At 44.4% G+C, this 14004-nt stretch overlaps 1 protein-coding gene across 1 annotated transcript; it reads left to right on the top strand.

The window, feature by feature from the left end:
• Positions 1 to 3097: 3097 nt before the first annotated feature.
• LOC115195745 (uncharacterized) lies at positions 3098 to 13137 on the top strand. The gene is made up of 21 exons (XM_029755936.1): positions 3098 to 3261; positions 3367 to 3425; positions 3509 to 3589; positions 3690 to 3814; positions 4418 to 4561; positions 4829 to 4912; positions 5007 to 5168; positions 5264 to 5363; positions 5576 to 5796; positions 6423 to 6579; positions 6739 to 6962; positions 7215 to 7335; positions 7654 to 7850; positions 7942 to 8056; positions 8268 to 8437; positions 8534 to 8631; positions 8770 to 8900; positions 9148 to 9337; positions 12630 to 12771; positions 12852 to 12948; positions 13022 to 13137. Exons 1-21 carry the CDS (start codon positions 3239 to 3241, stop codon positions 13093 to 13095), a joined length of 2715 nt encoding a protein of 904 aa, XP_029611796.1. The 5' UTR covers positions 3098 to 3238; the 3' UTR covers positions 13096 to 13137.
• The last annotated feature ends 867 nt before the right edge of the window (positions 13138 to 14004 follow it).

Below are 14004 nucleotides of genomic sequence, written 5' to 3'. Positions count from 1 at the left end.
AGCCCTTCTTACATCAGCTGATATCTCAAAGTGCTGTACAGAAACCCAGCCTAAAACCCCAAACAGCAAGTAATGCAGGTGTAGAAGCACGGTGGCTAGGAAAAACTCCCTAGAAAGACCAAAACCTAGGAAGAAACCTAGAGAGGAACCAGGCTATGAGGGGTGGCCAGTCCTCTTCTGGCTGTGCCGGGTGGAGATTATAACAGAACATGGCCAAGATGTTCAAATGTTCATAAATGACCAGCATGGTCAAATAATAATAATCACAGTAGTTGTCGAGGGTGCAACAAGTTAGGACCTCAAGAGTAAATGTCAGTTGGCTTTTCATAGCCGATTATTGAGAGTATCTCTACCGCTCCTGCTGTCTCTAGAGAGTTAAAAACAGCAGGTCTGGGACAGGTAGCACGTCCGGTGAACAGGTCAGGTTTCCATAGCCGCAGGCAGAACAGTCGAAACTGGAGCAGCAGCACGGCCAGGTGGACTGGGGACAGCAAGAAGTCATCATGCCAGGTAGTCCTGAGGCATGGTCCTAAGGCTCAGTTCCTCCGAGAAAGAAAGAAAGAATTAGAGAGAGCATACTTAAATTCACACAGGACACCGGATAAGACAGGAGAAATACTCCAGATATAACAGACTGACCCTAGCCCCCCGACACATAAACTACTGCAGCATAAATACTGGAGGCTGAGACAGGAGGGGTCAGGAGACACTGTGGCCCCATCCGATGATACCCCCGGACAGGGCCAAATAGGCAGGATATAACTCTACCCACTTTGCCAAAGCACAGCCCCCACACCACTAGAGGGATATCTTCAACCACCAACTTACCATCCTGAGACAAGGAAGAGTATAGCCCACGAAGATCTCCGCAACGGCACAACCCAAGGGGGGGGGGGGGGTCGCCAACCCAGACAGGAAGACCACGTCAGTGACTCAACCCACTCAAGTGACGCACCCCTCCTAGAGGACGGCATGGAAGAACACCAGTAAGCCAGTGACTCAGCCCCTGTAATAGGGTTAGAGGCAGAGAATCCCAGTGGAGAGAGGGGAACCGGCCAGGCAGAGACAGCAAGGGCGGTTCGTTGCTCCAGAGCCTTTCCGTTCACCTTCACACTCCTGGGCCAGACTACACTCAATCATAGGACCCCCTGAAGAGATGAGTCTTCAGTAAAGACTTAAAGGTTGAGACCGAGTCTGCGTCTCTCACATGCGTAGGCAGACCATTCCATAAAAATGGAGATCTATAGAAGAAAGCCCTGCCTCCAGCTAATTGCTTAGAAATTCTAGGGACAATTAGGAGGCCTGCGTCTTGTGACCATAGCGTACGTGTAGGTATGTACGGCAGGACCAAATCGGAAAGATAGGTAGGAGCAAGCCCATGTAATGCTTTGTAGGTTAGCAGTAAAACCTTGAAATCAGCCCTTGCCTTAACAGGAAGCCAATGTTGGGAGGCTAGCACTGGAGTAATATGATCAAATGTTTTGGTTCTAGTCAGGATTCTAGCAGCCGTATTTAGCACTAACTGAAGTTTATTTAGTGCTTTATCCGGGTAGCCGGAAAGTAGAGCATTGCAGTAGTCCAACCTAGAAGTAACAAAAGCATGGATACATTTTTCTGCATCATTTTTGGACAGCAAGTTTCAGATTTTTGCAATGTTACGTAGATGGGGAAAAAGCTGTCCTTGAAACAGTCTTGATATGTTCTTCAAAAGAGAGATCAGGGTCCCGAGTAACGCCGAGGTCCTTCACAGTTTTATTTGAGACGACTGTACAACCATCAAGATTAATTGTCAGATTCAACAGAAGATCTCTTTGTTTCTTGGGACCTAGAACAAGCATCTCTGTTTTGTCTGAGTTTAAAAGTAGAAAGTTTGCAGCCATCCACTTCCTTCTGTCTGAAACACAGGCTTCTAGCGAGGGCAATTTTGGGGCTTCACCATGTTTCTTTGAAATGTACAGCTGTGTGTCATCCGCATAGCAGTGAAATTTAACATTATGTTTTCGAATGACATCCCCAAGAGGTAAAATATATAGTGAAAACAATAGTGGTCCTAAAACGGAACCTTGAGGAACACCGAAATGTACAGTTGATTTGTCAGAGGACAAACCATTCAGAGGCAAACTGCTATCTTTCCGACAGATAAGATCTAAACCAGGCCAGAACTTGTCCGTGTAGACCAATTTGGGTTTCCAATAGCTCCAAAAGAGTGTGGTGATCGATGGTATCAAAAGCAGCACTAAGATCTAGGAGCACGAGGACGGATGCAGAGCCTCGGTCTGATGCCATTAAAACGTCATTTACCACCTTCACAAGTGCAGTCTCAGTGCTATGATGGGGTCTAAAACCAGACTGAAGCGTTTCGTATACATTGTTTGTCTTTAGGAAGACATTGAGTTGCTGCGCAACAGCTTTTTCTGACATTTCTGAGAGGAATGGAGGAATGGGTCAAGATTTTGCTTTTTCAAGAGAGGCTTTATTACTGCCACTTTTAGTGAGTTTGGTACACATCCGGTGGTTAGAGAGCCGTTTATTATGTTCAACATAGGAGGGCCAAGCACAGGAAGCAGCTCTTTCAGTAGTTTAGTTGGAATAGGGTCCAGTATGCAGCTTGAAGGTTTAGAGGCAATGATTATTTTCATCATTGTGTCAAGAGATATAGTACTCAAACACTTTAGTGTCTCCCTTGATCCTAGGTCCTGGCAGAGTTGTGCAGACTCAGGACAACGGAGCTTTGGGAGGAATACGCAGGTTTAAAGAGGAGTGCGTAATTTGCTTTCTAATGATCATGATCTTTTCCTCAAAGAAGTTCATGAATTTATTACCGCTGAAGTGAAAGCCATCCTCTCTAGGGGAATGCTGCTTTTTAGTTAGCTTTGCGACAGTATCAAAAATAAATTTTGGATTGTTCTTATTTTCCTCAATTATCAGTTAGAACAGAAAACCAGCAGGCTCGTAGGGCAGCGTTTCCCAAACTTGGTGTACATTTTGTTTTTTGTCCTAACACTACACAGCTGATTCAGATTAACAAAGCTTGATGATTAGTTGATTATTTGAATCAGCTTTGTAGGGCTAGGGGAATAAAAAGAAAATGTGCATCCCTTTGGGGTTCAGGTGACTGAGTGTGGGAAGCCTTTGTCATAGGGTAAAAGTTGAATACCCCTGGGCTGTAGGCTGCACACCTTGGGTCAAATATTAGATTCTGTAGCTGTGTATTTCATCAAAACAGTTCTGTTCTACAATGGTTAATTTCCTTGGCTCAGGGTAAGTAGTAGTAGCAGGCCTAGAAGAGTCTTATGCGACGCAAACATTTGAGTTGTCTTCTTCCTCCTTTTAATCAATCATAATAATTTGTCAAATGCCTTACAGGTTGTTTTGCCTATTGATGGCAGCTGTGGGCATACAAGCACAACAGACACCTTCTATAAGTATGCATTTTGCACCCTGCAAATTCAAGCACTAAGCGTTTGACAATATATTTTAGATTTTTAACTAAGCTTTCCCATTCCAGATGACCTGAATGCTGAATGCCTTGGTAACGTTATTCGTTTGAGTGTAGCTCCTCTTTTTGAAGAGGTCGACGCTGTCTTCAGTGAGTTTGTCTCGTATGATTCTCTTTCTCTCCTTTTCATAATTCATGGATTGATATTGTTTGTCAACTGTTGTGTTCACACCATCTCCATCCCTTCCAGATGACACACAAATCATAAACCTGACGCCTGGCCTTGCTACTCAGTGTGGATTCAGCTTTAAATTTGACCCAATGGGGAATGCCATGTTTTTTGCTTCTCTTCAAAACTGCTTTTCCCAGAACATGGTAACCCTAAGCACTGTAGTGTTTGCTCCAACTTCAAATGGACAGTTTGCCTTTCAGTGTCACTGCAATTGCAACCCGTAATGTAACGTCATTTTATTTAACCTTTGACATGGAGTCATGCTGAGACCAGGCTCTTTTACAGATGAGCCCTGTATACACAAAGATACAAGTCAATATTTGCATCACTAGATGAAATCATTGAAAACAAACACTTTCTTCAGTAAAAAGGTCCTCAATCAGCCTGAGTTGCCGTAGAGCATGGAGGTTATTAGAAGTACGGTGCCAGAAACATTTAAGCAGTTTTACTTAACTCTGTGGATATCAAAAGCATCTCCATAGTTAGCCACCCCTGAGACTGGGTCTGGCATCTCTTACTTCTAAGTTAACGATGAAGTAAGGTACAGCAGAAGTTTATGGAGGGCCAGCCAACTTTCTGATACAGACTGCAGTGATGTGTACTACTGAGCTCTTCTCCTGTAGTGTGGCTTCAATACAGTGGCAGCTGCATTCATATAGCCACAGTCTCTAACTTGCATGAATGTCAACTGAATGATTTGTTTTCTGCTATATAATGAGGCTTTTTTTCCCCCCCCTTCATTTTAGGATGATAAGATGTTCAGCTTGGTCATGCAGTTCAGGCTGCCAGGAAACCACATGACTGAAGACCCTGTGTATAGAGTGGGCAAAACCTGTAGCTACACCCCCTGGACCTCCCGAGAGATTCTGTGCGACCGCAACTACATGGAGGCAAGTGAGCAGAGCATGCCCCAATGGAGATGTTTACAGTCGAGCTTAAATGATCTGTCTAGAGCTACAATTGTCCAGTGTTTCATTTCTTCTGTGTCTTGACCGTCTCTCAATTCCTCTCGCCTCTTCAAAATGCACATAGGATAACTTTAGCGGCGAGGAATCTTGGCCTATTCTCAGTGCATTTAAGGAGGCGAGTGGACAGATTGAGTTCCTATTGTATGGGAGGGAGAAAATGCATAGGGAATAATGGCCTTTCTTCTCTAGGTGTCTGTCAGAAGGACTCTTCCAGACATCCAAACCGTCCCTGAACAGCCCACTGGAGGCCCGAAAGCAAGGAGAGGAGCTGAGGTAGCCATGTTTCTGTAATTTCACTACAAAATGACAGGATGGCGCTAAACAAAATGTGCGTTTGTTTAATTCACGTTTCCATTTCCTGAGACAGGCTGTTGCTTCAGGATACAAAATGACAGCAGTCGTTTTTAGTCCTAGCAAGAAGGTCATGAATGTGGATGAGGTCCAAAGAAAGGGCTACGCAATAGCCAACACTCCCACACGGCTGGTGTTAAGAAGCCCTCATAATGCAGAGGAGACATACCTCCAGAATGTAAGCTGACGGTGGCCCTACCTGAACTCTGCAACATATTGTTAATACGCTGTGCCCTACTGAACACGGCCCTGGTGTGGTTGCCCCCTGAACAGGTAGCTGGGGTTCCGATGCGGGTGCTCTCAACCTCAACCTTCTTTGAGCAGAAGTGGCTGGTGACTCGAGTAGATGCCACGGCTGTTTGTCCAACACCAGGTTGAGTGTGAAATAACGGACTAACTTGGCAAATTAAGAACCTATAAACCCATTTCTTAATTGGCTCCAGACAAGACTTTCGTTTGTGTTATGTAGTGTTCAGTTGGGACAATGTTTTTGAATGGGATGAACTTTTTTCAATAATGGCACATTTGTTTTCAGTTGCAAAATGTTCTGTTATGATGTGCACTTGGCTTCTTGTTTCACTGCAGGGGCAGTGGCCTTTACTCCAGAAGTGATCACCTGGTACATGCCCAAGCACATCGACCCACTTTTCTCCTCTGATGCCTTCACCATGTTGGAGGTGTACATGGGAATTGACGCTAAGAGGCTGGACACTGAGGAAATGGCTGCCAGAAACTACTCGGTTTTAGTCACAGAGGCTCATATTATTGTTGAAATTCCGGTGGGGGCGGTTGGCGGCTATTTCAAGGTCAGCGTTGGATGACTAAAATGTTCCTGTTTAATTTCTAAGTCAAATCTATTTGTAGAGCCCTTTTTACAGTAGCAGTTGTCAGTGCTTTGCAGTAACCCTTTGCCATCTCTCATGGGTGAACTCCTAGAAACGTTGTCTTGTGTAAAATGTTTCTTATTGAGCAATTGTCTGCTTAATCAGGCTAATATACAATGGATTGGTGGGTGTGTATACAGCCTGACACATTGGATTGCAAAATCGTGTGAATGTTGCATAAAATTACATTTAAACATACTCTGCCGCTTGAAATTTGAGACCAATATCCACACTAAAGTATTGTTTACCAGGCTTTTTAGGGAGCCGGTAGCTTTGCCACTGGCAACTGAATGCAAGCAACGCTCGGTTACACTGGGCTGCTGTTTACATTTGCATGTGTCGGTTGCTTTGAAAATGCAAGTTGACAACCATATACCTACCAGCTCTCTAAAGTCTGGTAAACAATACTTTCCTTTGGCTATTTTGTCTTTAAATTACGAGCGGCTGGAGGACAAACCACACAGATAACCGGTAGGCTTTTTTTAAAACCTGTTTTGGCACTCCAATTGTGTATTACAGCCTGAATGCATCACTCGTCTCCCTTACAGAGCCATATTCAGGATGACCAGTACTTTGTCACTTACACCATTGAGCCCATGCTTGAGTTGCTGTGGATCGAGGAGGTCGCACACGAGGACACCAGATACAAAGTCCTCTTCCCTATCACAACACCTCCGATGGCCAGGCCTCCACAAGTTCGCAACTGTGAGTCTGGTTTAGTTAAATAGTGCCTATGGTAATTTGGGATGCCTGGGTTGTTCATTAGGCACAAGACTGAAACGGGGAGGCAATACCCGGACTTATCCAATAACAAATGTCCATTTTCGACTTTGAAAATGTTTTCCTTTGTTTGCCAATGAACAGACACGCCCTTAGACACGGTTCCTGAGCAGGCAGTGTTTGTGCTTGAGTTGGGGACCTTCAACCTTGATGTGGAGCTGCTGAACATCACCTTTCCCACCATGGTGCTAACTGTTGCAGAGTGCAACGCCAGAGGCTTCAATGTTCAGGAGCAGAGATCCCTGGACAACACCTTGAAGACCTTCAGGATGGAGGTGCCCTTCTCAGACCCGTTGGTCTTTAAGGAGGTGTGTTTCTGTTAAATGCAAAGCTACATGCCCTAATAAGTGGGCCACCAACAAAATAGAAATGATGGCGCAAATGTACTTTGTATCCCTCATTTACTCAAGTGTTTCCATTATTTTGGCAGTTGTATGCATTCACTTGCCAATAGTGCTTGATTTAGAGGAATGAGGGCAACATTGTTTTAATAGTCCCCATATGTACTTGATGTTGAATAGAGTTCTGTTACAACAATAATGCTTTTAACTTCACTACAGAAAAGGGTGGAACAAGGTGTCACAACCTTCACTCTTCAGCTGCTCTACGGCCTGGTCGTCTTTCCAGAGTACGCTCCTTTCTCTCACTCTGCCGTTGTGGACGCTGTACTGCTGGACATTGGTATGTAACTGGTCTCTGGACTACGCCAAACTACTGTTGAATGGTTTCCTCTCGTTAATGATTGCCCTGAAAGGAAATTGGCAGTGAAAGCCACATGGTGGACTTGAGAGCCCAACTAGCCATACTGTAGGCTTTTCCTACGCGGTCTCTCTACAAAGAAAATGTTAAGCTTTAGAGTATTTGGACCCAGTGTCCTGTTCCTGATTTTCCAGGATCGTGTTTATTCAGTCCCACCGTAGCAAAACAAGGGTTTCTTCTTGGACAAGTTCAAGTCCTGTTTTTTGTGCTTAATGAACACAACCCTGTTTGTCCTTGTAGTGCCACCCTCAGTCACTGGCAACTGTGATCAGGAGAACTTCCACATCACTGTGGACTACAGCAACCAAGAGCCCTTTTTCGTGGTCTTGGTTGGCAAGCGGCTGCTTAACCATGAGCTTGCTCAACAGTATTTAACAGAGGGCGACGCAGACTTCACCATCACGTTGCCCTTCTCTTCGCCGGACGCAGTGTTTGAGGTACGATGCTCTCCCAAAACATGTTAACCTAAATTGCTGCAGCTAGCCTGTATACAATATTGGACTAATGAACTCTCCCACTGGTTCCCAGTCGGTTCACTCGTCCTCTGTCAGGAGCAGACTGGATGTGGCTCTGTTGAATCCTTACAACAACATGACCATCAAATACTTTTCCCTGGCTTGCAGCTTCCTCAAAACGCTGACTGGTTGGTTCTCAAACAATTACTTCCGATAAATAGTCGTACGACATGGTTACCAAACCTGAGTTCCTTGCAAATACTGAGTCTAATAGTAGTGCCAGATGGGCATGGTTTGCACTTTTGGTGCTATTCCATTGGTTCTACTGTGCTTGGCAAGCTCAATTAACACAGAATCCAGGTCTGATAGCGACATGTCTTTTGCCCCCCCCCCTCCAAGAGTGTTTCTCTAATGGGACGATGACTGCGCTGGCGGTGAAGGTGGAGTCTGCTCCCAATCTGAACCCCGGTCAGCTGACCCTGAGCGACCCCGCCTGTGGTCCAACCTACAGCGACGATCGCTTCGCCTACTTCCACTTCACTGTCAACTCCTGTGGCACCACCAGGAAGGTAAAATGACTATTACCCTGAGGTGATGGGTACTGTGTATTTACGGACTGTTTGCTTCTGCAGGCTGTAATAAGTCAATTCCCCTCTACTACATAGTTTATCAACAATGTCATGCTGTATGAGAACGAAATCTCCTTGCCAGATGAACTTGAGGTGAAGCTGAATGCCACGACGTCTTCAGAGGACGAATATCAGTAAGTGCATTACGCATCACAACTGTAGCGATTAGTATTTTATTTTTTCCTTTTTCTTCACCAATTGCTCAATACTTGTGCCTCTACTACCAGTGTGTCCACTCCACTGCTTGAAGTTGCCTACATCCCTCTTTTTAGGTTAAAGGTTTCCTGCTACTATGTGGTCAACATCACTCGCACATTGGCCTTCCTCACCAGGCCGCGTGACAACGAGCCTTTTGCCGAGACTGGGACGGGTCGACTAATGGTCAGAATGAGACTCGCTCAGGGTAAGCGTGCACAAATTTCAACTTGACCCCTAGCCTCTAAATTCTGATGATCTGAAAATGGAATATAGAATCTTGGAAGGTCTCCTTTACTGATATATTACTAGTAGCGTTTGCTATAAGTGATTAGTGTTCATCGGGGCACAACAGGATATGATAAACGAGCCTTTCTTAATGGACAAGTTCAGATGGTACCTCGCTGTTTTGTGCCCAATGAACACGACCCCGGTTGTCTCGTCCTGTGTTCCAGACGCCTCGTATAACACGTTCTACCAGGAGGAGGACTATCCAGTGGTGAAATACCTGAAACAGCCTCTGCACTTTGAGGTGGAGCTGACCAGGTCCTCTGACCCCAAGGTTGTGCTGATGCTTGACCACTGCTGGGCCACCCTCAACGAGGACCGCGACTCCCGACCCCGGTGGAATCTCATCATTAATGGGTAACTTGTTGTTTTTTGGGCCTAAACAAGTGTTATTCCACAGGTGTGGTTCCTGAGTAATTAGCAACCGATCATGCTTGGCAGGCCATTTACTTTGGCTACCGTGGCTATGCCCCCATCCGTAGGTCATGAGTGGTCACAATGGTTTGAGCATTAAAACAATGTATGCGGTCTGTCACCAGATCTCCACCCAATTTAACACATATGGGAGATTCAACAAAAGATGGAATTTCTCGTGGAAGAATGGTGTTGCGTTCAAGACACTTGTAGAATCTATGCCAAGGTGCATTGAAGCTGTTGTGGTTCGTGGTGGCCCTATTAACCTTTTTTACGCGTACGATCACATGTTTGTTATCACTGAGGGGTCCCTGCAGCGTACCATTGCAACAAACGACTCTAAACCGCATTGTCTGAAAAGCATCTAAACTATTTTTTTTATTACTGATGAGAAATAATGGTCTTCACAACTTTATTCCACCTTTGCTTGTAAAATATATCTAAATGTTATCATCTAGTCTAAATAACAGGTTGCGCTGACAAACCCAAAACTAACAGCTAGACTTGTTTTACAATGTTCTCACCAGTGATGCGGTACAAGGGAGACATGTAAATCTTGTGTAGAAAATATGGCAGCCATGTTTGTCAAGCAAGAATTCCCTAATGCCATTCACTGTGCCCATTGCCTGAGATCTTAACTTAGTTTGGCCACTTCAGCATGTGACAAATCTTTACTTGTTACGACGTATACAAGAACCGGAACACATGACAAGTAGTTTACAGTTAACAAATCAAAAAGCCAATTGTCGCCTAGCTTAACCGTAGCACGAAAGCTAAACAGAGTTGCAAGATATAGATCAATCCGTTTAAGTCCCTGGGGGAAGGTATTGTGGAGAGGATGATGCAGGAAATATTACTAAGATGGGGGGGGCTTTAGCAACAGTTTTTGTAAGCTAAATACCCCTGGAAAGAGGGGTCTGATCTGGCAACTCTGAGGTACCATAGTTTACAATCTGATGCCGTGTTCAAATCAACTAACGACTTGGAAATCTTAGACTTCAGTGCATTCAAGACAATGGGGTACGCCGAGATCCCAGTTGTCTTAAACACCATAAGTCTGACAGACGCTTACGTGATAACCCGACTGCATTGTATGGCGCTCGTATTGAGTACAACCTTCAAAAGTGTTTTACACACGTGTCCATTACAATCTAGGCAAGAATCGGAATGCATGAATAAAACGTTAAGTACATTATACTTACGGTATGCTACAGTAGAAACGACAATGCGTTACACAGAAAATAAGGCACTTTGATAGGAATGCAATGCGGGCACCAGGCAATAAATGTGCCAGGGGGAAAGTTTGTGCAAGGCCTGTTCTGACTAGATGTGCAAATGTCTGTATGCTTGCTTGGGCTTTCTCTTGAAGGAAAGTTTGGCCGGCTCGTGAAATGGGCTACTTTTGTGAATTAATGAGGCAAAGTTAGACGTTGACACGGCCTATAGAAAATTGCCAGGTAGTGTGCCTTGGTTTGAGGTCATCTGTCCACATTTTGGAACAGTGAGTGCATTCTGACATCACGTGCATAAACTAAACTCCCACTGGGGCGACTGTTAAAGATATTTGGAACTCGCGTGTGAAAAGGTTAAGACACTATGTTGGCGTTACCTGTACCTACACCTTTTTACTCAATGTTATCCTTTTGGTTTGCTACAGTTCAGTGTTGTGCCGAACTGATGGTCAGTCGAATGGAAATCAAGAGCGGCTGGCAAGCTTAGCTTGCCTTTCCGATTGGTTTTGGGTTGAATTCAGGCACAAGTGCGTTTAAAACAGTTATTGCACTAAACATAAAGGATGGTTCACACGCCTGTGCAGCATGGAAGTTAATGTTTGAAACTGAATAGGATCAGTTGAAAGGATCCCCAGAAGTTGATGCCACTTTCAATGTAATTCCCTGTACCTGGGGAATGAGCTAATTGGGAGTTGCTAAACATGAACAAATACCACGGTCAAGTGTGGCAGCATCTTGCTAGCTAAAAAAATGTTACTGCACAGTACTCAAAAGAGTAGCTGGCTGGGTTTGTCATAAGCATTGATTTGGGTGAGCACTTCGCCACAGATGGAAACCGCTGGCCTATTTTTTTTATTTATTTTTTACTTTGCCATCTTATCTCAAGAATTGAAATTGGGTAACTATATTGAAAGATGACTTTTCTACATTTTAATGGACACTGCAACCTTTGGTAGGTAGGCTACAATGATTATGCACGCTGCGGGTGCCTTTTCAGTAACTGGATGCAGTGTAGTGAAGCAACTTTATTGGTCAAAACCATTCATTTGGGGGATCGGGTTTGCAAATCACGCAACTTTACCATTTTTAGGAAATGGTCGCAAAAACTGAAATTTGGCACCCCTATTTTAATTTGCTCCGGTGGACACAAGGCTCATCTGTCACGGGAGTAACTTTGCAGCTGTTTACTAAATGGTAGCAGTGTGAAAATGTTTCTTGTATATCATAGGAAAAGACACCACATTCACATGGCTGTGCATGAAATGGGCAGTTCAGATTTGTCACTTCAAGTGCAACTATATCATACTTGGCTTAAATCGTTGTGCAATATCCTGAGAAAGCTCTGGCCATCGTCTGTCAGATCAAGTGGATTTGTACTGGTGTGGGTGTTTGTCTCTTAATGTAACGTCTTCAGATTTCACAAATCCCTTTTTGCTAATATCTGGCAGTTAAACAAGAAACCTCCCAAAGATGCAAATTAAAAAGTGTGCCTAAACTGTCAATGCGTCGGTTACTTTGTATAGTAGAGCTGCTCCCTTCACAGAAGACGTGTGAATCCGATGCCATGATTGTGCTGATGCCGTGGGTGTGACCAATTTTTCCGACAGCGGAAGAATTGCATGAAATTCTTAATTCAAATGATTGCGTTGTTGATGATACCGACTGTATATTCGGCAACTTTGGTTAAACCACGATCAATATTCAGGTAGTCTGACCATTCTGGATCATTTAGAGGGACATCTCACCACATGTCAATGTAATTGAATATACATGTAGAATTGTCTTTTTTCAAGACAAAGGTATAAGAGTTTTGGTGGGAAAAGCCTGTTAACAAAGACATTCCTTTAGTTCATACTGGAGGGGGAGAAAGAACCCACTTCTCCTGTAAATTGATCTGATCCTCACAGGACAGTCGTGACACCACCATAAGAATTCGTACACAAGGCGGTTGGGGTTTACAGCGTTTCTTGTGCCTAACTTAGTCCCTCTCTCTACACTGGCAGCTGTGAGAACCCGGAGGATCCATACCGTGTGGTCTTCCACCCGGTGGTAGCTGACGCCAGGGTCCACTTCCCCCCTCACGTCAAACGCTTTGAGGTCCATATGTTTTCCTTCGCTGAGGATGCGGTTGAGCCGAGGGGCCAGGTAACAAAGTTCACCCAATCTTTATTGGTTAATTTTGTTTGAGTGGCAATCATCCCTTTTTTAAAATCTTTGATTCCTAGGTCTTTGTCCATTGTGATGTGGTCATCTGTGATGCCAGTAGTCCCGCTGGTGGCCCCTGTAGTGGACAATGTGTGAATCAGGACAACCCGAAAAGAGGTCGGTCTTGTTTTATGCTTTTCAGACCCTGTCGGACCATAACTGAACTAATGGGTTCTCTCTCTCTCAACAGGTCAACGACATGTCAAAGACCTCTTTGAGGAACATCATTTATATGTTTCTTCTGGATACATTCTTTGGGTGTAATGTCTTGTTCTAACATGTCAAATAAAGTGTTCTATATAACAATTAAGTTTGCTTTACTTGCGTGGCAACAATCCTAACCGTTGGAGCTACCTTAATTGTATCTGATTTGCATTTAACACCACGGCGCATGTACTTTAGTGGATGTAGTAGGCTTGTCATCTGACGTGTATCAATCAACCCTTTTGTAAGCATGGAACTCTGAACCATCCACCGGAGATAAGTGTTGCGCACTAATTTCCCGTGTAGGACAAACAATAGGTGTCAAAACAAAAGCTTTCCAATGTCCAGTAGGAAGAACTGACTCAATGTTATAGCAGATGGTGGTTTGGATGCAGGCCCCAGGGAGCGCAGCAGTGTTAATTTTCAACTGAAATTACAACTTTCCTTGATACCTCTCACTAGCTTGGTTTCCATCCAAATATGGACATTTCTTTAATGATATGCATGTCAAGCTCAAATGGGAAGAGCTTGACTTCATCACTACTTGTTTTTGTAAGAAGTGTTGACAAGCTGAATGTACCGAGCTGTCTTTTTTTACTTTATTTATTACTACTAGCACACAGCTCGGACACCCATGCATATGCCACCACAGGTCTCTTCACAATCTCAGGATCAGATTCAAAGAAACACCTTACGGAACAGCGGGGACTGTGAAGAGACAGTGGTTCCTCCTTTAAAAGTTGCGAGCTTGCACCGCGGGACTTAGCGGTACCCAGCTTCATTGCATTGCTCCAGACCACCACAAGGGGGAGTTGGCGCACTCATTATGCCTTTGGGTCCCAAGGTTTTGTTATGACCAAAGACGAATTTTGACGCGAGCCACCCTTGCCTTGTGGCGTTCAACGAAGCTGGCTGACAAAACAGATGGAAGGTGTCTTAACGAGTCAAGCAAATGTACAATTTGAGAGG

Source organism: Salmo trutta, chromosome 1 (genome assembly GCF_901001165.1).
Source record: "Salmo trutta chromosome 1, fSalTru1.1, whole genome shotgun sequence".
NCBI classification, from domain to species: domain Eukaryota; kingdom Metazoa; phylum Chordata; class Actinopteri; order Salmoniformes; family Salmonidae; genus Salmo; species Salmo trutta.
This window is presented reverse-complemented; position numbering and strand designations above follow the sequence as displayed.